This window comes from Arvicanthis niloticus, chromosome 7 (assembly GCF_011762505.2).
Source record: "Arvicanthis niloticus isolate mArvNil1 chromosome 7, mArvNil1.pat.X, whole genome shotgun sequence".
Taxonomy (NCBI): Eukaryota; Metazoa; Chordata; class Mammalia; order Rodentia; family Muridae; genus Arvicanthis; species Arvicanthis niloticus.
In genome coordinates, this window is record NC_047664.1 from 39793270 (window position 1) to 39819264 (window position 25995).

The 25995-nt window shown below is 53.0% G+C and overlaps 1 protein-coding gene across 2 annotated transcripts in view; it reads left to right on the forward strand.

Moving 5' to 3' along the window:
* The first annotated feature begins 7926 nt into the window (after positions 1 to 7926).
* The window catches only part of Dok7 (docking protein 7), a 33075-nt gene continuing 15006 nt past the window's right edge, over positions 7927 to 25995 (forward strand). Inside the window, exons 1-5 of one of the 2 annotated variants that reach the window (XM_076938347.1) lie at positions 7927 to 8243; positions 8371 to 8416; positions 15525 to 15755; positions 16876 to 17076; positions 25594 to 25713. In XM_076938347.1, the coding sequence (XP_076794462.1) occupies positions 8214 to 8243; positions 8371 to 8416; positions 15525 to 15755; positions 16876 to 17076; positions 25594 to 25713 (628 nt within the window). In that variant the 5' untranslated portion in view covers positions 7927 to 8213. Of the gene's footprint in view, positions 8268 to 8370; positions 8417 to 15524; positions 15756 to 16875; positions 17077 to 25593; positions 25714 to 25995 lie in introns of both variants that reach the window. The other variant, XM_034508795.2, reaches the window with a different exon arrangement.

Below are 25995 nucleotides of genomic sequence, written 5' to 3' on the forward strand. Positions count from 1 at the left end.
AGGCAGCCATCCTTATGGGTGACCAAAGCTAGTACACTCAGACTGGAAGACAGATACCAAGGAAAGCTCACCTGACCCTGTGGCCTGAGTGGAGCCAGCTAATGGCACCTTATTCACTGTCTCTAGCTGGGACCCTGTTTCCCCATGCCTGTCCTCCTCAGCTGACCTGAGGTGCTCCTTGCTCTGCCCTCTGCAGCTTCACCTACTGTGGTCTCTTCTTCACATGGCAACAGGATCTTGCCATGCCTCATCTAGAATCTGTTCGTCTCTGGGTGATGCTTTTGCCCCAGCCCACTCAGAAGTCATCAAGTGCTCAGCCTGTGGCCTTACTACCCACCCATGAACTCTTCCACTACTACCTGAAGTACCAGGAGGTTCTCTGTGGATGACCCTCATCCCCTCATCCTACTCTTATATCATCCATCTGAGGGGACTCATCCAGCAGGGTCTGCTCCCAATGCATTCTTCCTGGTCAGAAGGACACTGGCTCTGCCAGGCCCACGGCTCTCAGTCCTGGAGAGTTTAAAACTACAGCCAGTTCAGATGGCCAGCTGCTTGCTGACATTGGTCTACTGGTCCAGTTTGTTCCATGGAAGTAAGTCCCCGGTTGTGTGACCCCCCCAAATAGGGACCTTTAAGTCAACTAAGAGCCAGTGAAGCTGGTGGGCTGATTTGGGTTTTTCTGGGTGACAATTAGAATGGGCCATAGCCCAGTGGAGTCAGCATAGAAAGAGAAGGTTAGCATACAAGTATGTACAGATGGGTGAGTCTGTTTGGACCCAGGGAGAAAATAAGGCACTAAATCAAGGAGAGTGGCCCCAGGTGAACACACTCCCTTCCATAACCACCTGGGACTACTGAGCCATCCTTGATTCCCCTCATCTTGACTACATGTTGGTTGGTCCTACCAAGGGACCAGCCCACTGGGATCTGACAGCTAGACTCTGCTTTCATTGCTCTACTGCTTTGGATTTATTTGTGTATTGTGTGATCTGCCCATCACCTTTCCTATGTCCTTTAAATGACTGTTCTATAGACTCAGATAATAAACTCTAGAGGATTTCTCTTTTCTTCAAGATTCTTTGAGATTCTAGACATGATTGCAATGCTCTCCTCTTGAGAACCTGGTAGAATCTATGTATAATCTTACTTGGCCTGGACTTTTCTTTAGGGCAGTGTCTCCTGAGCCATGGTTTTAAATAGTTCTGGTTGTGGATGTTATTTCTTCTGAAGCCTGTGTCCTCCAAAATGTAGACTTTAAGTTGACTGTCTCGTTTTCTGATGGCTCACGGTTCATTCCTACACAGGCCATCATGGCGGGTAAGTTGGTAGTGGGTGCTGAGGCAGCTGGTTGCCCTGTGTCCACAATCAGGAAGCAGAGAGGGTGATGGTACTCAGCCCATTTTCTTCTTTTTGGTAATTATTTTATTATCATTTTTAAGTGTATGTTTTTTCTGCATATATGTCTTTGCACCATGTACATGCCTGGTGCCCAGAGAGGCCAGAAGATGGCATTGGATCCCCTGGAATTGGGGTTACAGATGGTTGCTGGCCACCATGTGGATGCCAGAGTTTAATCTGGATCTGCTGGGAGAGCAGCCTGCACTCTTAACTGCTGGGCCATCTTTTCAGCCCCTCCTTTCCCCTTTTTATTCAGTCTAAAACCTCAGCCCATGGACTGGTCTGCTCACACTCAGGATGGTTGTATTGGTTCTCTAGAGTTCTCTAGGGTTCTCTAGAGTAACAGAACTTATAGAATGAATCTCATCTATAGAAAGGGGATTTATGGGCTGGTGAGATGGCTCAGCAGTTAAGAGCACTAGCTGCTCTTCCAGAGGTCCTGAATTCAACTCCCAGCAACCACATGGTGGTTTACAATCTTTTATAGGGGGAACCAATGTACTCTTAGACAAGCAGGTATATATGCAGCAGAGCATTTATACATTAAATAAATAAAAATTTAAAAAGAAAAGAAATGAGATTTATTAGAATGACTTAGAAGTCGTGGTCCAGCTTATCCAACAATGGTCAGCTGTGAATGGAAAGTCCAAGCATTTAGTAGTTGCTCAGTCCACAAGACTGGATGTCTCAGCTGGTCCTCAGTAGACGCTAGAAGAAGTAGGAACAGCAGTGAAGGAATAGATGGGCCAGCAAGGAGAGGGCAAGTGGGCAAAAGCTTCCATCTTCCACACCTTTATGTAGGCGTCCAGCAAAAGGTGTGGCCCAGATTAAAGGTGTCTCTTCCTGCCTCAAGATCCAGATCTAAGGCCTGTGTCTTCCTACCTCAAGATCCAGACTAGAAGTGGATCCACACACTTCAAACCAAGCAAAAAGCCTTCACGGATGTACCCACCATTTTTTGATTCCAGTTAATTCCAGATGCAATCAAGTTAGCAACCAAGAATAGACATCACAGTGTTCTTCCTTCCTAAGTTAAATTTCTCTGGAAATGGACTCATAGACATGGACAGAGGTACAGTTCTTAGGTGATTCCAAATGCACGTAACAGTGACAATGAACCCTGCATCAATTAAGAGCTGAAGAGGTCTCACTTTTATTATCAAAGTTGTACATGGCTGTTTCAGTTCATCTTCTGCTGCTGTAACTGAGCACTGCTTTCTGGTGCTGTGATAAAACACTGACCAAAGTCAACTTGGGTGAGAATGGATCTATTTCATTTTACAAGTTGCTATCCATTATTGAGATAACTCAATGTAGGATGTCAAGGCAGGAGATGGTAGCAGAAACCATGGAGGAACCCTGCTTACTGGCTCGCCTCCCTTGCTTGCTCAGCTGGCCTTTCTTATGCAGCTCAGGCTCAGCTTCCTAGGGTTGTGGGCTGGGCCCTGGCTCATCTTCCTAGGGTTGTCGCCGCCCACTGTGTGCTGGGCCCTCCTACGTCAGTTAGTAATTATGAAAATGCCTCACAGACATGGTCACCAGCCAGCCAGATCTGGGAAATTCTTCAGTTGAGATTCCTTGAGGTTTCCTCTTCTGAAGCTGACTCTAGGTTTTTGTCAAGGTGACACTGGCTAACAAACAGAAGTTGGAAGTTCAAGACTGTGGTGGGGGCATTTGCCAAGGTTTTATGCAGCATTGTAACATGGGGCAGGACATTATGTGGTGAGACAGAGCAAGCCACTGGCTCAGGTCTCTCCTCTTCTTTTAGGCCACTAATACCATTAAAGGGCCCTAAGAATTACCTTCTACCTCTAGATACCGGAAACCTGAGAATTTGAGGATTAGGTTCTAATGCATGGACTTTGAGGGACCCATTTGGCTATAGCAATGGGATTCTTTTACTGTGGAATTACTTGGAATCTATACCACTAGCTCCTGCCTTTCATTGGTCCCACTGAGAAATCTGTTATGACCGTTACTATTTTGTGGGATATCCTGTTGCGGTCCACTCTGTTCCGCAGGTCGGGGTCTAGCAAGAGAGAGAGAGTGGGGGGAGGGGAAGAAGTGGGAGAGACGCGAAGAATGGAAAACAAACCAGAGAATCTGTAGTCAAGTCTCCTTTACTGTCTCCAACACACACACAACTCCTATTCTACTACACCACCACTACACCACACACTTACAAGGAAATCCTGGGTATTTATAAGCACAAGCAGGAGAACACAGGTGAAAACATTTTACCATGTGCACCATGCAGCTGGGGTCACTAAACAGCAAAACACGCTATGTGGGATAAACAATGTATTTATCAGAGTGTGCTTCAGCTGTTGTAGGCTTTTGAAAAACAAGTCTCTATCAGGGTATATGGTTCCAGATGGCTGCAAAGTTGATAGCTGCTTTCTGCTTAAAGTCAGCTCCCAACAATATCCCCTACCCCAATGGTTTCATGCTGCCTGATGTTGGTATGAAGCTGAAGGCATAGTATGCAGGTGTGAGATCATTACATCCTGTTTCTGTATGCTAGGTTCACACTCCCCTAGGGTTCCCATGGTGATTCAGGGGTTTGGGTTTCATCTCTCCAGTAATCCCAGAGATCCACAGGTTTTGATGCTCACCTACCCCTATAGTGGTTATTTCAGGATGTCTTTTCTGTATCACAAGTGAACTTAGAGTTCAGAGACATAACTGCTGTTTATTTAGTTCACACTTTTTGGGGATGGATAAACTCGGCAGGGTGGTTTTTCTGTGTTGAACTAGAATCTCCATAGTGTAGGCTTTGGAGTTATCAGCGGGTTGTAGGCTTTTATACCTCAGGAATGGATGGCTGTTGACTCCAGAGTGGGAGGACCATATGCACCTCATCACCTAGCAGGCTCACCTGGGTGTGCTCCCATGACATACTACAAAAAGAAAAGTGGGGGGTGAGCTTTCCTTGGCCTTTCTTTAATCAAAGTAAGCCAGGTTTAGAGGGTGGAGACTTTCACCTCTTAGTGGGAGGGGGTACATGACCACATTTTAAGGGCGGGCAGATGCAGGGAAGGATTTTTTTTTTTTTTTTTTTTTGCAGGTGTCTTAGGCCATTTTGTGTTGCTGTAACTGAACTCCCGAGACTGGATAATTTATGAAGACGTTCATTTGGCTCGCAGCCCTGAGGGTTGGAGTTCCAGGAGTGTGGCTCTGGCATCTGCTGGGCGTCTGCGGAGGCCTTGTGCTGTGGTGTAATGTGGCATAGGATGTGACAGCTCCAGGCAGAGCTCCTCCTCCTCTTGTAAAGCCACCAATTCCATCAGGGGCCCCACTCTCATGATCACACTAATCCCTCACCTCCAAAATACTATTAACTTAGGAATTTGAGTATTATGTTTCCCAAAGGGTGATCACAGGGGACACATTCAAACCCCAGCAGGGACACTTTCTTCCTCTGCTGCCTGTGGCATTGGTTGCTGTTGCTGTCACTCAATGGCAGTCATTAGCCATCTGAACTAATTAGCTCATAGAGAGAGGTTCTCAGGCTCATGGCTTCAGAGCTTTTAGCCATGCTTGTCCTCCTTTGCTTTGAGCCAGCAGCAGACCTATGCAGCAAAGCAGTGCTCTCACTTGAAGGCTAAGAGGAAGATCCTGATGTGCCCTGCCATGCCCTGAAGACCCTTCTCAGGCCCCTCCTCTTAAAGGTCCCACTACCTCCAATAGCAATAGGAGTTGGGACCTAGCTTTGGATGTGGGATTTGGGAGCCACTCCGGGGCTAAAGGACAGCAGTTGCCTGGACAGAAGAGCCCAGAAAAGAGCAGGCATTTAAGCCGGCAGCTCTTCTGTTACTGCCATGTCTGGTTTCTTTGCACTACACTAAATAAACCTATTTCCTTAAAATAAAAATTATTATTTGACAGTTTAAGAGGTCAGAGGTTCATAATCAAGAGGCTGTCAAATTCAGCCCCCAGGTCCTCCCAGCATGACGACAGCTGCCTTTTTGATGGACCCTTCTGTGGCTTTTCCTGTGTGCAGAAGAGAGAGCACTCTTTGGGATCTCTTTGTCATTTTATAAGGACACCTGTCCTATCAGATTAGGGCCCTTATGTATGACCTCATTTACCGTAAATACTCTCTTAGAGACTCCATGTCTTCATGGTCACATGGGGGTGAGAACATCAGCAAATGCCTGGGGAGCTGGGGGTAGGAGATCCAGTCCATAATAACCTTCCTCTCATCATGTGACTAGTGACACATGTTTGCATGGTAGTATAGTTTGTGTAATGGCTGGGCTCAGAAGTGGCAGTCAGCTCTACTCACTCAACACTTCTTAGAGTCATTTGTACTGTTTCCCTCGTTGGAGGGGATAATTGAGATGTGGATCGGTAGACATGGGGCTTGGTGCCTGCCACAGCCCTCTAGAGTGTGTCTGTCCAGCATTTCCATTTACCTTGAGATGCCAAGGCACGCAGCCCCCCTAGTTCCACCCTCCCCTGTGTGTACAAATTGATCATTTGAAAGCCTTTTGCATCAAAGCCAGGCTGCAGCAGGAAGCAGAGGCCACGTGATGGTGTGCATGCTCTTGCCTGGTAGGTGGCAAGTACAGCATCTCACAGAGGTCTGTAGCTGCAGAGCCACTGGTGGGACAGCAGCATCCTGAGGTCATGGGTGTGGTGACAGCAGTCTGGCTGGCCACAGTGTGGAGCAACAACACTGTGGCAGTGAGCTCAGACAGCGGTGCAGCTGTGCCCACAGCTGGAAGCTTCCCGTAGTGTCCAGTGTCCAGTGGTGCCAGGTAGGGATGTAGGGTGAGTGTCATGCTGTCTCACATGTGACTGGGTCTTCCTGCCATCCCACTCCTTCCAGCTGTCACCTTGATTCTTCAAAAGGCATAACATCCTTCTGGTCAGCTGCTTCAGTGGTCAGAGAGAGTTTTATCATGTAGAGCCCCAGCAACTTTGGTTGTAATGTATGGGGAAACTGAGGCACAAAGAGGGCCAAGGTCACCAGAATTCTTGTGACAAGACTAGACCGCGTCCTCCATTGGCAGACTTTTGGCAGACTTGGTGACCACAGTGCTGTCTTCTAGGTCATGTGGAGTGGGAGAATAAAGCTGTCTATCCCCATGGCGCCCGCATTTCCGGGGCCAGTTCGGGAGCAGGTGCAGCTGCCAGGCGTGGCTGGAGTTTGGGCCAAGGCCAGCGCTTGGAATGCAGCAGGACGTGGCCCCTCCCTGAAGGGAAGAGCAAGTGCCAGGCGCCTGGGCTGGCGGATGTGGTCATGGCTACAACCCCCAACTGACTCCACACCGGCTGTCCTGAGCCAGTCCCTAGGGGCCTTCAACGTGTGGGTAGTATGAATGGGGCTCTGTGGCCAGCAACTGTTCGGTGGAAGGCACTGGTGTGCCGCACTGGTGATGCAGGGTAGAGGGTGAGGAACATACAGAGTTCCTTCCTAGACCCGGTACCCTCTCCCCAGCAAGATACCCGGAAGACATTAAAATCAGCCCTATGTCCACCTAAGGTTTGCCCTCCAGATTCCCTAGAGGGGCTGTGGCAAGGGCTCTCAGGTTGAGTACTGCTCTGGGGTCAGTCTGTGTCAGTCCTGGCCATGAGTCCTGATACCTCACTTTCTCTGTATGGGGTAGACAGAAAACAGCCTGAAGACTAGCGCGCACGGCATGAACAGAATACAGTTTGACAACGGGTAGCCCTGTCTACCTGGATCAGAGCTCCTTGGGATTCGGGATTGTGATGGGCAAGTGCATAGGACTTCATTGCTTGTCTGAGTTTATTTTGTTAGATGCAGTTAATTGCCAATTGTGGGTGTTCTCTGTTTCCTGGGGTGCTAAGTCATGTGTCTGGGGAGTCTGTGACATAGGCCTAACACAGCGCTTACGCTCCACAGTAACCTGGGGGTGGCCGTAGAAAACTCAGCACAGGCCTTAAGCAACCTTAACCTGAGCAACAGGCTGAGGTAGAGAAATCCAGAGGCTCAGGGGGTTTGACTGGGCAGGGGGACACTGGGTGAGGCTGTTACCAGGCAGTATAGCCCCCTAGGCCCTCCATGCTATAAGGCCAGTGCAAGCTAGTCTTTAGAAGTAGGGAGACCTGGGGCAATGAGGTGGCATAGTGGGCCCTGGTCCTGGCAGCCACAGAGATCTGCTCTGCCAGATACTCCGTTCAATGGGAGGGACCGTGACCTGAAGAGTGAATATGGCCACCTCCTCTTCTGCCTGGAGAGTGGCCACCTCTGGCGTTAGGGAAGGCTTAGGGACTGGGGAATGTACTGGGCCTGGTTGTTCTAGATTGGTCTGTTGTCAGGGGTGCCTTGTGGCTCCATGCGCTGGGAGAAGGGCAGGTGCAAAGGATGAAGCCATTGATGCCAAACTAAAACTGGGACTGAGCAGGCGCATGGCCAGAAAGCATTCTGTGGGGTTGTCTTGGGACAATTTCCTTCCCTTTGGGAAACTGCCCCTGTACCAGTCCCCGCCCCCCGCTGAGTTTCGTTTCCCCAGAGGCTGCTTCAAGTGGTCTTTAGCAGTGGTCCTGAGACCTGGCAGGGACAGTGCAGGCTGGCAGCCAGCTGAGTGCAGAGGCTGCCCAAGGCCACTGCCACCTACTGGTTTGCACTTTGCTAGGGTCTTCAAGACGGAGGCTCGGGGTGCCCCGCCCAGTCTCCCCCGCATCCAGGTCCCCGTGTCGCTGCGCCCCGCCCGCCGCGCCGGGCCCGCCCTCCTGGCGCAGCCCAAGGCCCTCCCGGAGCTATTTTGAAAGTGACCCTGGGCTCAGGCGCCCGGGACGCGTGGAGAGGGCGCAGCGGGCGGCGGGAACCATGACAGAAGATGACCGAGGCAGCGCTGGTGGAGGGCCAGGTCAAGCTGCGGGACGGCAAGAAGGTTGGGGAGCCGCGGGGGCGCGGGGCGGGGGCGCGCTCGGGTGGGGGCGGGGGCGGGGGGCGGGCGCGCGCGGCCGGCTTCTCACGTTGTCCTGTCTCCGCAGTGGAAGAGTAGGTGGCTGGTGCTGCGCAAGCCATCGCCGGTGGCAGGTGAGCTTCCGGGCCGCGGGCGGGGCGGCGGGTGGCGGGTCTCGGCGAGCCATCGGGACCCTGCCGGTCCTGCAACGCGGGGCCCAGGTGCCAGCTCGCCCGAAATAGCCGCGGGGGAGCCGCTGAAACCCGGCCTCGCGGCGGTAACCGGAGAGTTGCAGCCGCTCCGGCGCCCGGACCCTGGGACCTGGCCACCCGCAACACAGCCCTAACCTGTCACCGACTTTGTTGTTGGGGGGTCTCAGCTCCTGTGTGAGCCAACCCCTTTCCTGGACTAGCAGACGCCCAAAGGGTCTGCAGCTTTCCCATGGAGGAGCAGGCAGAATGTGACACGGCCACATAGTGTCCTGGTGAAAATGTACCAGGAATTTCCAATCCGCATCCCAGGCAGTGCCACCCCACCCCAATCCCACACTCTCAGGTAGGGAAAAGGTGGGCTGCCAGGTAGGATGAGTCCTACTTCTGTGTCCCAGGACCTTTACCTTGTTTGGGGGAGACACACTTCTGGGAAGAGAAAGTGGTTCCAGGGTCTGCTCCCCTCAGTTTAAGGAGAGCCAGCCAGGAGCCAGGGCGGCTCTGCAGCTTCAGCCTAGGCCTGCAGCTGTTTCAGGAGACAGGTGCCTTGGAGCTGGCCCAGGCACCCAGGGGTCTGTAGGGGAAGTTGGGTGGGGGCGTGTGTGTGGCAGCCTCACACGTGTGCAGGCAGCCAGAGTAACTTCCAGGATGCTGGTGCCTGTCAGCTCCCAGGAGTGGTGGCCCAATTCACTAGCTACTTTTGTGGGCAGTCTCCTTTTGCCTGGTTCTCAGCTTCCTCCCCGAAGGGCCTCGGTTCCACCATGTCTTCACTCAATCCTTCAAGCCCAGACTTTCTGTGGCTCAAAGCCTGGGGGGTCCTTGTCCTTGGCATTCCAGGATATCCAGGAGAAGACGATTGGAGACTGGGGAGGGGAAGGGACCCTGGACCCTGCCAGGCTTGGGGGCCAGATGAAGCAGTAAAGAAGTAAAGTCTACAGTGAAGTTAAGTGGCTTTGGTCAGCTGTGGTCCACGTGCACCAGTCTGGCTGGTGAGGAGTCACAGGGAAGACTACGGGGTGAGGTCTGTCCCAGAGAGAAGCCTAAAGTGTGCTCACCGACTCTGTTGGGGATCTGAGAGCTTCCTGTATGCTAGGCAGTGAGCAGGCCAGAGGTCCTCAGGGGTGGGATGGGGCTCTGAAGTTAAGCTGGAATAAGTTAGGGGTAGGAGGTGACTGAGTCAAGAGTGGAGGGTGTGGCCCTGCTTCTCTGCAGGTGGGAGGAGAAAGCCACAGTGGGGGTGGGGGTTATGAGCTCTGTAGCTCAGGACGAGGTCTTGGGACAGCAAGCAGGCTCAGGATGGACATCAGGAAGTACATGGGGACTTCAGGAGAGGAGTGCTCTGGTTCTGTCCTGGCCAGTGACTCACTGAGACAAGAACTTTGGGTCTCACCCCGTGTTTTTTGTGGTGTGGTCTCTTGATGTCTCTCCAGACAGCCCATGGAGGGTCCTCGGCAGTGGTTATAGACGGCTGGGCAGTATTCTCAGAAGGTGCTAACCTGCTGCCTCCTATGTGGGCTACCTCAGGGGCTCCATCTAGCTTGGGAAATCTGCTAGGAGGGGCCTATGTCCTGAATCAGGCAGAGAAGCCAAGGTCCGAACATAGGAGTGAGGGAAGTTTTAGATCCTGTCTCTCCCCAGGGCCTTGCCCTTTATTCCAGAAGGCGAGGGTTCCCTAGCTCAGCACTGTCTTTAGGCAGCCATGGCATGACTGTCTCAGAGAAGTGGAATGAATATCCCACCCACTGCTCATGAGGACAGCACAAGTCTCGAGCCCATATGGGGACAGGAGCCTTGAAGCTGGAGTCCCATGCCAGCCAGGTCTCAGGAAACCTTAACCTCAAAGTTGGTAGCTCTGATAATGGCAGGTGTATTTCAGTAAGACAGAGACCCCATGGTTGGTGACCCAATTCTTCCTGAGTTGGCACCTCTGGCTTTGGGTTATCTAGATGTCTGCCTCTTCCCAGTGGGAGGGTGTGACACCTTAGCCCAAGGCTGAGGACAGGGCAGGATGGCAGCTAGACCTTTGACTTCGTGGGAACATCACAGGGAATAGGAATACCTGGGTCTAGGCTTGATCCAGCTCCTGTGCTGTGACCCAGGCAGCCATATCTTCTCTGGGTATCTTTGTACTGAGCTGGATGCTCTAGGTTGGTCCTTGCCTGGCGATTCCCACATCTGCCAGGAAGAGGACAGAGGTGGGCCTTGTCCTGCCTGGGCCTCAGCTCCAAGCCCCAGCCACACATTCTTGAGTACACCCATGTCTATGTGTTTCCCTCACTTGTTTGGAGCAGTAAACATGATATCTTTCCTAAGATAAGCTTTGGGGTCTGGGGCCTCCCACTCCATCTTGTCTCTGTGGGTCCCCAGGCTCAGGGTGATCTCAGGCTGCTGCTTGCTTTTATCCATATCACTTCTCAGGGTTAGTTAGTGCCTCAAGGTCACTGTGACCTCCAGGGCTAGACCTGCCCCACAGCTGCTTTGGTGGTTCTCGGCTACCTCCTCCCAACTCCACCCTCCCTGTCCCCTCCAGACCCTGATCACTCTCTGTCTTCCCTGAGGTGTGTCCCTCCACCCAGAGGCTTCAGCTCTGCCTGTCCCTCCTGCCCTCTGTGTGGCCCTGGGCCCTGGCTAAAAGGCCTCAGTGAGCTCATGACAACTCCATGGTTATTTTTACATCTTTAGATGCCTTCCAGCTGCCAGCCTGCATGGCCATTCAGTGTCTAATGGGCTTCATAGCTCCGTCCATCTAGAAAAGACCCCAGTCTCAGCTGCATCCCTGAAAGTCCTTCCCAGGCATCCTCTTCCTGCCCCCTGTCCCAGAAACCACCCTTTACCTTCATGGCCCATGCCAACCTACAGACATTCCTGTGGCTCCTGCCTGGAGGACTGGGGCAGGTTCAGATAGCAGCAGGGAGGCTGTTCCTTCCTGTGCACCGGCCAGCCCAGGCCCACGGTATCCCTTAATGGGACAGGACAGAAGTGTCTGAAGCCATGCTGTCCCTGGAAGTCGGTTCTCTATCCAGTAGCCAAGGCTGGGCCAGCCTTCCGTGCTCAGTGCAAACTTCTGGGCATCAAGCCTTCCTGGCTCACCTACCTGTGACTCGGTTCTCTTGTCCTTCTGGCCCTTCTGGTATTTAGAGAGACCTTTGGGCTTTTGTTCTGACTGTTCCCTGTGGAGCTGCTAAACTTGGTCCCTGAGTGTTCATTTATTTGCTCATCCCTGAGAAGTCCCCCCGCCCCACACACACTCAGGGTGGCCTCGCCTATCATCAGGTTGCCTCCGTTCTTATTTTCCACATAGTACTATGCCAAAAGTTAGCTGTTGGCTGTATATCCCCATGTCTCTGCCATTGGTCCAGGTTCCTAGGAGACAGGACAGGGTGACAAAATTGAAATTAGCAGGATAAGGGTGGGACATCTGGAGCAGCTGATGTCTCAAGGGAGCCCTTTTCATCCATCCATCCAGTTGCCTCTCTGCCCTAGACCCACAGAGCCACATGCCAGAGTTTGAAGACCCCAGCGGTAGCCGTGGCTCCTGTAGCCAGATCAGGAGCCCCTCCCGCAATGCCGAATGCCATCCTGTACTATTTTTGTTGAAAATGAAGTCACTGGGGGGCTGGAGAGATGGCTCAGTGGTTAAGAGCACTGACTGCACTTCCAGAGGTCCTGAGTTCAAATCCCAGCAACCACATGATGGCTCACAACCATCTGTAATGAGATCTGATGCCCTCTTCTGGTGTGTCTGAAGACAGCTACAGTGAAGACAGCTACAGTGTACTCATGTATAATAAATAAATAATTCTAAAAAAAAAAAAAAATGAAGGCACTGTTCTGAAGCCCGTGTTAGCTTCCTGTAGCTGCACCTTGGAAATCTGAGGACCACAAACTGCCTCCCAGCAGCAGGGCTCGTCCCTTTGCAGGTCTAGGGCAGAAGCATGAGGTCAGCCACGGCAGGGCCACAGGCTCACTGCCTCTTCTTGATCAGTCTCTAAATATCCTTGACCTGTGGCCCTGCGATTCTACCCCTGCCTGGTCCATGTGGCCTTTCTCATACTCAGTCTTGTGTCTCATCCGAGAATGGGTCAAGTGTCCCCAGGAAAACTGAGGGGTTTGTCTCCTAATCTGCAGTTTAAGTCTTTCCCCAGATGTCACCTTTACAGGCCCTTAAGGCTGAAAGTGGCCACCATTCATCTCCTGTAGATGCAAGAAGGGGTCACTGACTCTCACTGTCCCAAGGCACAGTTTTGTGTCCCCAGAGGTCAGATAGATTGAGGGGTAGCATCAGACCTTATTGGGGATAAGGTCCCAGGGTCGAATATGGGGTTCTTCCTGTGGCTCTTTAAACCAAACATCAGGCTTAGCACCAGAAGTGAGCAAATTCTACTCTAGGGTAGACATGGACCAAACTGAGTTCACTGCCTGCTTCTGAAGTGTCACCAGAAGCCCCACGGACGTCCCACACTACACTGTGGGCTTCTCAGTTGAGTGGTTGTGATAGAAGCTGCCGTCCCTGCAGAGCTAAGGCATTTGCTGTTTGGTGTTCTAAGGACAAGTTTATTGTTACCATTCTTGATCCTATTGTTGGGACTATTAACTTTCTGAATAAAGAGGTGACAGTCTGCTGTCCCTGAAGCAGCAAGCTCTTCCTGGATGAGTATCAGACTCTCTAGTCTAGTACACATTGAGGTTGGGCCACCATTAGAGCTGAAGGAACTAGGCAAGCGTGTAGATGCTGATCTTGATAGCCGTGCTGAGGATGCCGGACTTGCAGAGGTGGAATGTGAGGGGGATGGTCGGGGACCTGAGGTGGCCTGCAGGTGAGCATGGGAGGAGGCTGGGCAGTTCTCCAGGATGGTGATGCTGAGGGCTGAAGGACAGGCAGGTTTATGGACCAGACTGGGGTGGCCGGTGTGTCTGTTGAATGGGTAGCAATGTCAGCCTCAACAGGCAGCCGCAGAAGCAGGACATTGACTCAGATGCTACAACTGTTGTGGTGGGTTCTCAGGGGAGGAAGGGCCTGGGACTCTTGAGTTCTGCCTACCAAGGGCTTGAGAGGTAAAAGGAGCCGGGGTTATTTGGCCACAGTGGGCCCAGTCATTGGTACAACCCGGCCACACCTCACAAAGACCAGCAGGTGGCCATGTGGGCTGCAGCTGAAAGTGGTGTGGGAATGTGTGGGCACATGGTAAGTACGCATGTGGGACCTTATGCCTTCCCACATTCAGTTCTCAGGGCCCTGGTACAGTGCCTGTGTTACAGAGGATACTGGAGCTGACCACCGGAGGGAGGGGTGTCCTCTGTTTCTCCCATCCTGACACTGGGGACCTTGGCTATGCTCACCCCCATGGTTCCTGTGATTTCCTTTGTGAAGCCCCAGAATGTGTCTGTGGGGTTCTCATTCAACAGTTGACATCTTTGGGGATGCTTCTGAGGAACACATTTTGTTTTTGTTACCTTGTTGTTTACTTGCTTCTGAGCCCAGTTTCTTGCTTTGTGCCAGTGAATCTGTCATTCAGACCCTTCTCACCAGTGTCTGAGAGAAACTGAGCCAGAATCCCTGAGGTGTCAGGTGGCAGGCAGCAGGCAGCAGGCAGCAGGCAGCAGGCAGCAGGCAGCAGGCAGCAGGCAGCAGGCAGCAGGCAGCAGGCAGCAGGTGGATTCCTGCAAGGTGTTCCTCCTAACCCCTGACTGATGGTTATAAACAATGAACAGGCTCCCAAACTGGAAGCAGAGGCTTCCCTACTCTGTTTCTGTACAAGAAGGGTTTATTTGGGGCTTACTGTTCAGAGGGGTAAGAGTCCATCACCATCATGCTGAACAACATGGCAGGCAGGTGGGCTGGTGCAGGAGCAGCTCCTGAGGGCTCACATTTGGTCCACCCACTGGAAGCAGAGAGCCTAGCTTCTTTGGGAGATAAGGTCTCATATAGTCTATAGCTACTTGCAATGTAGCCAGGGCTGGACTCCGGCTCCTGGCCCTCCTGCCTTCCCACTCCCCCTGGCCCCCATTGGTTTTGTACATGACACATAGCTAGGCTTACTGGTGAACATGCTGCCTGGCTGCTTACCCACCCAGTTGGGACCCAGAGGAAGAGTTTGTGGCCCCCAAAGCTCTGGCCGTCATGGAAAGCTTGCTGGCATCCACTTTCATAATCCTAGCTCTCTGACTCTGGTGAAGGAAGGAAGGAAGGAAGGAAGGAAGGAAGGAAGGAAGGAAGGAAGGAAGGCAGGCCACAGAGACTTTGGGAGTCATGCTTGGGATTTGGGTCCTTGTGTAGGTCTGCTGAGGTTGTTTGCAGGAATGTTTAGCTTTGCTCTGAGGTCCTTGTGGGGCTTTCTCCAGTCTCCCCTCGGTGTAACCCAGCATATCCAATCATTCAGTGCCACTCGCTATTTGGGGTTGCCTTGCATGAAAAGTGTTTAGGTGTTTGCATTTGGTACATGAACCTACAGGTAGGCCCTTAGGTCCAGGTGCTGCTGGTGTGAAGGCCTGGCTCCAGGGAGGATCTTCTGACTAAGGCTAACGGTGACTGTGGAGGGCAGAGAGGTGTGAGCATGGCTTGCATTAGCCTACCCAGCTTCCCCAGGAAGATTGCCTCATGGGGAGTGGCACCCCTGGGGTGCAGTGGTGATGGTATTGACAACTCCAAGGCCGTTGAGAAGTGCACTTGGGTAGAATTCCAAGATACCTTTTCTCTGGAGGACCTGGGAGTGGAGAGTCAGTTCTCTCTACTGCAGCCAGATTAGACTCTATCACCACACTACACAGACTTGGCAAAAAGGGGCCAGAAGCACAGGGGCTCAGAGTGGGCCCAGGGTTCTGATGGGATGAATACCTGGTAAGCTCTACATGCCCAGAGAAAGAGTAGGCAGGGCTTGCTCTTATCCTGTGGGGTGGGTAAGTTGTTTGTTCAGCATCAGCCTTGACCCCGGTCTCTGTCCAGCCATGCTGGGGCCTTCTAGGAACAGCGGTAAGGGAATGGGCAGTGACCAGGACAGGCAGCACCCTGATGACCTCTTGCCTGTCTGAACAGACTGCCTGCTGATGCTGGTCTACAAGGACAGGTGTGAACGCTCCAAAGGCCTGCGAGAGCGCAGTAGCCTCACCCTGGAGGACATCTGTGGCCTGGAGCCTGCCCTGCCCTATGAGGGCCTAGCACACACTCTGGCCATCATCTGCCTGTCTCAGGCCGTCATGCTGGGCTTCGACAGCCATGAGGCCATGTGCGCCTGGGATACTCGGATCCGCTACGCATTGGGCGAGGGTGAGTGCCACGGGTGTGGGGTTTGAGGTGAGGCCCCAGGGTCCATCACCAGTGAGGGCTGCGGAGATGGATGAGACCCCAGGGAATCTTGTAGAAAAGATGCAAGTGGGTGGAGTAAAAGAGCCAGGCAGGCCCTTATGGATAAAACATATCACCCACACATGCTGAGATTTAGGCAGCTGAGGTGGCAGCTTTGTTTTCATCTATCTAAGAACAATGGAGCCTGGTGGACCTTTAGCCTAGGGTTGTGGTGTGGACAGGGCAGTGAAGGTACAGGGCAGGCAATGTTTGCTAGAAGCTCTCATCCTTCTAGAGAGTTCTCTGGTGGTGGTTCATAGCCTGGCTGCCCACCCCCTATTCAGACAGGACAGGGGTCATCCCACTAAGGTGGTAGGTTTCCCAGGCCTCTCTATAGATGTCAAGAGAACTGATATGGCTTGACAGACCCCTGTAGACCCAAGGGTGGGCTTGCCAAGGACAAACCCAAGGCTATAGCTTGGAAGGGACGAGGTGGCATCATGACTGGGGTCCCTCTGGCTCTGGGGTCTGGATATGAAGTGGGCAGGGAACTGGAACGTGGGTACTGCAGTCAAAGGCTGCTGTTGGTTCACAGGGAAGGACTTATAAAGTGGGGGTGCTCTAAGAGATGGGTACCGAACTCCTGGCTGTGCTCCTTAAGGGCTTCCCAGGCTAAGGGCTGAACTGACCGTTGACAGTCCCATGGCAGCATCTAGCAGCCTCTGAGCCATGCTAGTCCCAGGCAGACCTGCCAATCATTGCCTCCTAGTCTAGACACAGGATGAAACATACTCCACTCCTGAACTTTGCTTTCCCATCTCTGAAATGGGACCACATTGGCTGCCTTGATGGGAAGGGCCCACAAGGAGTGGCCTTAGTGCTGGGCAGTGGACAGTCCCCTCAGAGAACTTGCTTGTTTCTGACTAGGGAAGATCCTGGAATATGGGTGGGACATAAGTGGGGTCCACCGGCAACCTAGCACTTCCCGCCATGTGCTGTTCATTCTTGGTTGAGTTGCCGTGAGAGCCTGACTCCATGCCTGACCATCTCCTCCCACCTCAGTCACCCCTGGTAATGCCCTTTCTCACTTTCTGGTCCTCAGTGCACAGGTTCCATGTGACGGTAGCTCCTGGCACCAAACTGGAGAGTGGGCCAGCCACTCTCCACCTCTGCAATGACATTCTGGTCCTGGCCAGAGACATCCCTCCAACCGTCACGGGGCAGTGGAAGCTGTCTGATCTCCGGCGTTATGGAGCTGTGCCGAACGGATTCATCTTCGAAGGCGGGACCAGGTGTGGGTACTGTAAGTACGCTGTCCATGGGGGACACTGGGGACACTTGAGCTGATTGGCCTATGCATGTTGGCTTGGGAACCTGACGGAGACTGTGGGCTGCTTCCCCAAGCAACAGGGTTGCAGCTGCTTAAGCCGAGCACTGAACCTGAATGCTGGCTGTTTCTGGGGATGGGCGGGAGCTTGAGGGATCCTGAGAAACTCCAGAGAACAGCTTGGTGTCACTGTGTGGCTTGTGTATGAGGTCAATGTCTGAGTTCCTTCTGTTCAAGTTGAATAAAAAAAAATTACAAAAAAAACGGTACTTGAATGGGTTCCCATGGATGCCACAGCCAGAGAAGTACATGCATTGACCCAAAATCTCCCTAGCCCAGTGATTCTCAGCCTTCCTAATGCTGCGACCCTTTAGTACAGTTCCTTGTGTTGGGGTGACCCCCAACCATAAAATTAATTTGGTTGCTTCTTTGTAACTGTAATCTTGCTACTGTTATGAATCGTAATGTAAATATCTGATAGGCAGGATATCTGATGTGTGACCCCCATAAAAGGGTCATTCAACCCCCAGTGGGGTTTGTGACCCTCAGGCTGAGAACCACTGCTCTAGACATAACAGCTTCCTTGACTGCTGTGCCGCTCAGGGCTGCCTGAATGCCAACAGTGAGGTGGCCACATGTGGGGAGGGTGGGTCTGGCCCTGGGAGGTGTAAAGGTCCTACCCCGAGTCCCCAGGGTCATGCCATGCAGGTCTTCACTCATAGTGACCAAGGTGAGGCAAATTTGGAGGTTGCCATGTGACAACCATGATGGGCTGGTGTCTGGTAGCGAGGATGGGAGCTCTGGGTGGTTGGTATTTGGAGAACAGCAAGGCCTTCCATACCACGAATGAGGTATACCAGTGACCTCCCCCTACACTGCTCTCTAAGGGCTGCATACATGGTTGTGGAGTTCAGACCTGCAGTCCCTGAAGGGACAGAGCCCCTTTCCTCTCTTGAGAGGCCAGCTCATCTAAGGTGCCCATCCTCCTGGCAACCCAACATCTGGCTGAGGTGACTGTGGGTAGATACTGTATCAAGGCCAAGAGGCTCCTGTTGTCTAGAGGCCCAGACCGTGAATAGTAAATTCCTAGATCAGCAACCTGCCCACCCATCCTCCCCTTGTCAGGAATGTACCCCTGACCTATGCTGGGGTTCGAGATATAAGAGGTGAGGCTTAGTTCCTGCCTAGCACAGCCAGGTTCAGCGTGGTCTGATTGGATGTGTAGCCATAGGGCTCCTGGAGTGATGTCTCCCTTTCCCTAGGATGGCATAAATATGTGTTGTGCTGGTCACTGGCTGCCTGGACCTCATGTTCTGCAAAGGGCTGAATGGGAGTGGGTACCATGCCTTAGTCTCTGCTGGATACTAGGAGCACACAGTGGGGCTCTAAGTGGGAGGCAGTCCCATAGGGATCTTTGAGGAGATGAGGTGTGATCTACAGAGGTGCTTAGTAAAGGGACACATGGCAAGGCAACTTTCGTCCCCAGACAGAGGCAGCATGACATCACGGCGCTGTGGCAAGCACAGCCATTCCCATGGTGCTCAGCCTCCTTCCTTGGCAGGTCTCAAGAGCAGAGGATTCCAGGATGGCCTGTGACTGTGGTGGTGGGCTGGCCCATTGATCCCCTCTGTCATTTGATAGTTGGGCACCTAGGCCAGTCATAAGGTGGCTTCTCCATCCTGAGAGCCTCTCGATTTGGGAGTTCCTGGAATCACTGATCGAGCAGGGCAGAATCCTTGCTTGTGGGATTACCAGGTGCAGGTTAGGGGCACTGCTGGCCAGCCCGCTCTCCAGGCCAGGCTGGCCTCCCCGGGTGGGGGCGGGGGCAGAGGACTCATTTCCATGCAGGCCTGCCTGTTCGCTTTGCCTGGGCGCCAGTGTATTAGGGCCTGGTGCACATTTCTGTGGCCTCTGAGTTCACAGCTTGGTCTCTTAGTGCCAGTGGGCTCCGGTCTGCTTGTCACCATCCTGGGCATTGCCTGTTAGCTCTCCTGAGAAGGCAATCACCTGACCTGGGCTGTTGTGTTTTCCCCGAGGCTTCTGAGCAAGGTCCTGAATTAGCTCGTCAACTGCAGGAGGCTGCCTGGAACCAGTATGCCTGGAGCCGGCTAGTCTGAGTCCTGCTTCATAGCCCTGGCACTGGCACTGCTGGCAATTCTCTCTCCAGCTCAAACCCTACAGTGGCCTACAGTCACTGTTGCTGGAAGAGGCTGAGGTGACCATGGTTAGGTCTGCATCGGGGTCAGGGAGCCCCTGTTGCCCAGAGGCCCAGATACTGAGTAGTGAAATTCCTAGGACAGACAACTGAGACTCCTGAAACCTGTCCACCCTGCTCCCCTTATCTGGAGTGTACCCCTGACATATGCTGGGGTGTGAGGAAGGTGCAAGATATAAAAAGTGAGGCTTAGCCCCTTTATAGCATAGCCAGGCTCAGCGTGGCCTGATTGGATGTGTAACCACAGGGCTCTGGGAGTGATGTCTCCCTCTCTCTGGGAAGGCCAGTATGGAGAGACTGACTAGGCAACCCCACCTCTGTCTCTGACAGTACCCTGAGGCTCTGTTCTCCAATAGGGACACACTTGGCCCTACTCCAGCTGGTCATAGAAACTGCTGCAGCCAAGCGGTGACTCCCTGACTGGAGCCCATGCATCTGCCCTACATGTGGACAGACATAGGAAAGGAGCTGCAGCCCACTGTAGCTCAGAGCAGCAGGCGTCTGGAGTCACTACAGCCATAACAGGGTTGTTAAGGCAACAGAAATTGACTCTGTCATAGTTTAGTCCCCAGTGAGAGGGTCAGTATGACCTTCCTCTGGGGCTACTGGGATTATTTCTGATTTCTTCACTAACTGCACTACTGGTCTCCCGGCTGGTGTCTCCTCTGTCTCTGATGAGAACTGTCACGGGCTGTAGGGCCACCTGCGTCCGCCAGGAGAGTGTTGTGTTCACAATGTAACCCAGCCCATCTGCAAAGACTCTTCCACATGTACATATGGACAGCTCTTTTGGGAGCCGACATTTAGCCAGAATGGTTATGAAATTTGAGTCACGCTGCATATGGCTTGGCCACGCCCAGCTTGGAGGACAGATGGCTAGTGGGCAGTATCAGAAGATCGCAAGTAAATAGAATTAACATCTTCCTTCCCCCAGGACAGATCCTCCAGAGCCACACCCTATGGCTCTGCCTAGCCTGCTCCCCAGACAGTATAGAAATGACTCCATCCCCAAGGTTGCTTTTCACCTACTCAAATCTGTTGGTTTACTTGAGGGTCAGGGGCCTGGTGGGGCCACTTGCTTTGGGACAGGCTCAGTGGCAACCACCAGAAAGGCAACCCAGGAGATGGTAGACCAGGAAAGGAAGACCTAGTGTTTTCCTCCAGACAAGGACAGGAAGGTTTAGCTGTGCAGTGGCTGTAGCAGGGTGGCCATTGGTTTCCAGGAGTGCTATCTGGATGGAGGCTGACTGTGGGAGAGGCAGGATGAGGACTCCTGGCTCTGTGGAGCTAGCTCAGTGCCTTTCTCATGCCTTGTTCACAGGCTGCAGGGATAGTGACACAGGCATCCCAGACGGGAGGCATGCGGTACAAAGCCCTTTAACTCAGTAGTTGTGGAATGACATTCAAGAGATTTGGCCATTTGTGGGGACTTCTCTGTGGCCTCCAGAGAAGATCCTGCAGTCAGCAGCTGGTACTGAGTCAGGCCCCTGACTGTCACGATTCTCCAGGCCCAAGGTCCCATCTCCGCTGACTTTGTGGGTTCTGCCGGCCCAGAGTGGAGTGGACTCCTCCCCCTTTTGTAGTCATATAGTAACATCTGCATACAGAGTGAGCCCAGGCCCCATCAGTGTGGAACCTGATGTCACACAAGGCCCAGGCTGGCCCCAATAGGATTCCTGAGAGCTGCTCTACCGGACACAGAGAGGGATACATCTAAGTTCTCACGTGCCCTAGCTCTTGGGACCTCACCGCCTGGGGCTTCCACCCTAGCTCTACTTTGAAGAAGAGGAGACTGAGGCATGGGCTGCCATGGCTGCCTGTGGCCAGGTGGGGACAGTGGCAGAAATGGCCTAGTTCATGTATTGCTGTTTGTCTGTGCAGCTGTTCCTAGGGCAGGGTGTGGCTGGCCGCTTAACCCAGGCCTCCATCCGGCACGTGCCAGCCCTTCTTCCTCTTGAGGAACAAAAGGCTTTCTTGGGCAGAGTGGGCACCAAGCTGGGAGCCAGGGAGCAGGACCAGCTGCTAGGTAATTCAGACACTGCCAGCTGTCAACAGCTACCATCTGTGTCCTCTGGGGCTGATTTGCTGCAAGCTGTTTGTTCGGGACAGAAGAGAGAGGAAAGGCACAGTGTCCTCTGACCTTTGAGACAGGCCATGTGACCTCCTGGGGTACATGGCATCTTTGTGCCTCAGCTCAGGCCACTACATAAGAGAAATCAGGTTCCTAGACTGAAACTTCACTGTTTGGGATGGCAGTGGTACTATGTGACTGACTGCAGTTTTTCAAAACGCTTGTGATGGAGCTCAACGTCTTGGCTTCCTTGTCTCTACGGGAGAGCAAATGTCACCTCTCACCATGCTACTCCCTCCTGAAGTGGCCTGTGTACCTGCAGTGTGCCTGAGGTTGGGCTTGGGGTTCCCTGCTTCCTGAGGCTGGAAAGGACCCCCATGCCTAACCTGAGCCTGGCTGCTCACTCTCTACCTGAGGACCAGGACCTCAGCCTGGTCTTCAAGAAACAAGAGAGTCAGGGCCTATGAGAACTGTACCAGTGTAGGCTGCATGCATGAGCAGGAGCCCTGAGGCCCAAATCAGGAGCAAGAGAGCAGTAGCAGGCAGAGGAACAAAGGAGTGGCCTCATGTGGGCCTGCAGAGAGGGTTCTATGTGTCGATAAATGTGCTCTCGAGGGTGCCCAGTGACAAGCTGACAGGGTCTTTGGCTAAAGTCTCCGTACTCCACTCAGGAAGTGCTGGTCCTTGTGGAGCCAAGCCTGAGACATTTAGAAGTGTGTGTATATCTAGAGGTCATTGTCATAGTGACTTGAAGGACACACTGTGCTAGAGCAAAAGCCGGTAGATCCTAGGATCTTCTGGGTCCTGGTAGTAAACACTCTGACTCCAGCATCTGTTCTGCCGCTTACAGTTCTGGGTCAAAGTTCTGAGGTGGCTCATCTCTGTCCCACGAGGTACAGACTGGGTCACCCGAACAGTGAAAGCCAGGCTGATGGCGGGTCCTGTGGTTGGTGTGGAGGCTACAGTCCCTCTTCGAGCAGCATAGTTGAGCCTTTCTTCATGGTGGGCAGTTCTGAGAGGGCACAGGGGTGTGGCTCCAGGCTCCCTCAGTGACCTCATCCCAGAACTGGAAGTGCAGAGTTCACTTCTGCTATTTTATCCTATTCTGAGGAGGCTCAGGCTGTCAGAGGATGCTGAGGGAAGGAGACCTAACCTCATGGGTGGGCAGTCACATGAACAGGGGGCCTGGGCTTCACCCTTTCTTGGAACATATAAGCTGGCAAACAACAAAGAGAAGATCCTTGTGGGTGTCTTATTTTCTTACCTAAGGAACCTGGCATCAGGAGGTCACTGGGGTCACTGTCACACCGTGTTTGGTCTGGAATCTAGTGCAGCAGACAGCTAAAGGGATATAAGGTGGGGTAAACATCACAAGAGCTGTACCTCAGGGTGGACATCTGGCTTCCTGGGATGGGGAGAAAGATCATAGTTTTGGAACTAACAAAAGGTGATATCATAGTGTTTCTCAACCTGTGGGTCGTGACCCTTTTGGGGGAGTTACCCAAGACCTTTGGAAAACACAGATATTTACATTGTGATTAATAACGGTAGCAAAATTACAGCTACGAAGTAGTAACAAACTAATTTTATAGTTGGGGGTCACCATAACGTGAGAGTCTGTATTAAAGGGTCACAGCATTAGGAAGGTTGAGAACCAGCGGGGCGGTGGTGGCGCATGCCTTTAATCCCAGCACTTGGGAGGCAGAGGCAGGCGGATTTCTGAGTTCGAGGCCAGCCTGGTCTACAGAGTGAGTTCCAGGACAGCCAGGGGTACACAGAGAAACTCTGTCTCGAAAAACCAAAAAAAAAAAAAAAAAAAAAAAAAAAAAGGAAGGTTGAGAACCACTGTGGTATTGTTTTAAAGGCCATACATACATGCCAAAGAGCATGGATGGCATCTCCCATGTAAAAGCATGTTAGGTGGGGCAGGCATGTTTAGGGAGCCCTTGGTGATTCTGACAGCCTTGGGCAGGTAGGGAGGACAGAGGAGACAGGGTAGGAGATAGAAATGTATCCTGGGGAGGCCTTATCCCTGGATTATGAGGTCCCTGGAAGAGGTATATCCTTCAGGGCTATAAGATGGGGTGCCTAATAGAGATGCCATATGGGCATTCGGAGTCCAGGTTGGTAGTTGCTAGGTTCCTGGGCCTTGTCTGGCTGGTTGCATCTCCTGGGGGTGGGGTGGGGGGGGAGCCTGATACTTCGTAGATGAGGCCGTGGTGGAATGCAGGTCCGGCTCCACTCCCTTCCGTAATGTGGTTTTTTATAGTCGGGGGACTGATTGTCCTGCGGCTTCTGCCAGCTGCCTGTAAGCTCAGGATTAGAGGATTGGCCTTCCATAAGAGCTGGGGCCAGACTGACTGAGCCCTGCAGTGGGTGGGGTGGTGGATGGGGACAGGAGCAAGCATGGGATGCTTTGTGTGACCGGGCCAGCAGATGGTGGTCAGCACACTTTACTTAGCCAAGGCCCAGCACAGTTCTTGGCTTGTAGAGCCACCAGGGCCTTTCAGAGCCAGTGAGCTCCAGAGGTGGCCTCCTGGGTGGGCACCAGGGTAGCTGTCCACTTCTGCTCCGTGTCTCACCTTTTCTCTTGGTCTACAGGACCCTGGTGTAAAACCAGTATTGTGGTGCTGGGCAGTGTTCCCGTGGCCTCTACCCTAGGCTTGAGTCTGTCTCTTGCTTGCTGTGGGTTCTATTTGCTTATCTCTAAAACCAAACATGGTTTAAGACATCACGAAGCTTTAATAATTGCAGATGCTGTTACTGGGGTGGCCACACAGGGGCACAGCAGCCTGTGTATCTTGGGACTAGCTGAGTCCCAGGCATCCACAGCCTTGTGTTCAGCAAAGATGGAGTGTGACCTGGATGCAGGACTTGAGTGAGGGGACTTCTCAGCTCTTCCCCAACCATACAGAGCCATCCCTGCCTTCTGTTCCTGAGAGTCCTCCTGCATGGACCCTGCCTGCCTTTCTTTGGGCAATGGCAGAGGCCCGGAGCAGAGAGATTCTTATGTGGTGACACACCGAGTGTCCAGGCCCATGGCCTTAGCTCAGCAGGTGGGTGCAGCCAGCCTGGCTGGGCTCTCATTCACTCAGCCAGGGATGGACTTCATTCACCCTTGGGGGAGGCATGGCCCAGCAGGAGGGCCGGCCCGGTGCCTGGTGGCAGATGGCCTGGGGGTGCCCTCTGTGCTGACTCATCACGCTGGGCTTCTCCGGGCACAGAGGCTCAGAGCACCTATGTCGTCGCTCTGTGCAGACCAAGTGACCCTGGGCTGATTGCATGCCATCCCTTCCTTCTGCTGAGTGAACAGGTGGGGCAGAGTCAGCTCTGGGACATATGTGCTACCTCAGGGGTTCATCTTTACCCTTTTACCTGAAGAAAGGGGAGCGGTCACTCAGTGTCAAGGATATTGCTCAGAATGACAGCTGATCATTTGTGGGGTGGTCACCCCATACTGTGCCACAATGGGACAAGTATCCACAGGTGACTCGGCACAGCCCTGAGTGAGGGTCAGAGTCAGTGATGACCAAACTGAGGTGTCAGGCTGAGGGGCTGGAGACACAAGGAGAAGTCCCAGAAGTGCCTCCCTTGTCATTTGCATGGGCTGGGGGAAGAACCGCAGGAGACCTGGAGGGAGCCTGGAGGTCAGAGGGTGGCCTGGCCTGAGTGTCTCCCCACAGGAGGTACATTCAGTGGGTTGGACAACATCCTTTTAGGAGAACAGTCTTGGCAAGTCAGGACAGGATACTCTCATGAGGTGTGGGACCACTGTGCTTGGGCCATACAGCACTGTCTCAGAAGGACACCTGGCTGGCATTTTGGCACACGTTTTCCTGCCAGTCTCTAGGCATCTCTAGAGAGACATCACCCAACTTGGCACCCTGGGCACACATTGTTGCAGGTGGAGAAGGTTGCTACTTTGGCCTAGTTCCAGATAGGCTAGGATGGTATGGATCTGGTGCCCAAGACTGGTTCTGTGTGGAAGCACTGATGGCTCACTAAGCAGCAGAAGAGATACAAGAGCCCTAGGGCCCGGGGGACTCTGGGAGGGTGGCTTCATGAAGTTGTATTAAGTCTTATATTTGGGCTGGGGATTTCACAGGTTTCATGCACTCATCCCAGGTCCACTCTGGGTGTCTCTCCAACCCCTGCTGGAGCTGGCTGACCCCCCCCCCCCCCATGTCTCTCTGTCCTTCCTCTGCAGGGGCTGGAGTCTTCTTCTTGTCCTCAGCTGAGGGAGAGCAGATCAGCTTCCTGTTTGACTGCATTGTTCGAGGCATCTCCCCGACCAAAGGCCCATTTGGGCTTCGGCCAGTTCTCCCAGGTGTGTGTGGGAATGTGCAGGGAAGGTACACTTGCTGGTCCAGAGACGGGTAGCCTGCTTCATCAGCCTAGTGAGGTAGTGTGCCTTTTCTTATCCACGACTAAGAATCCTACAGTCCACTGGGCTGGGACCTGAACACTCTAAGCACTGGGGTTCCTAAGGGGGTCAGCTGGCAGATCTCAGGCCTGGCTCTCCTATAGTTGCCCTTCTTCCATGGACATGGGCCATTGGGACACTAGGGCCTGCTACCTTTTAGTTGAGCCAAGTGAGCCAGAGCTGCAG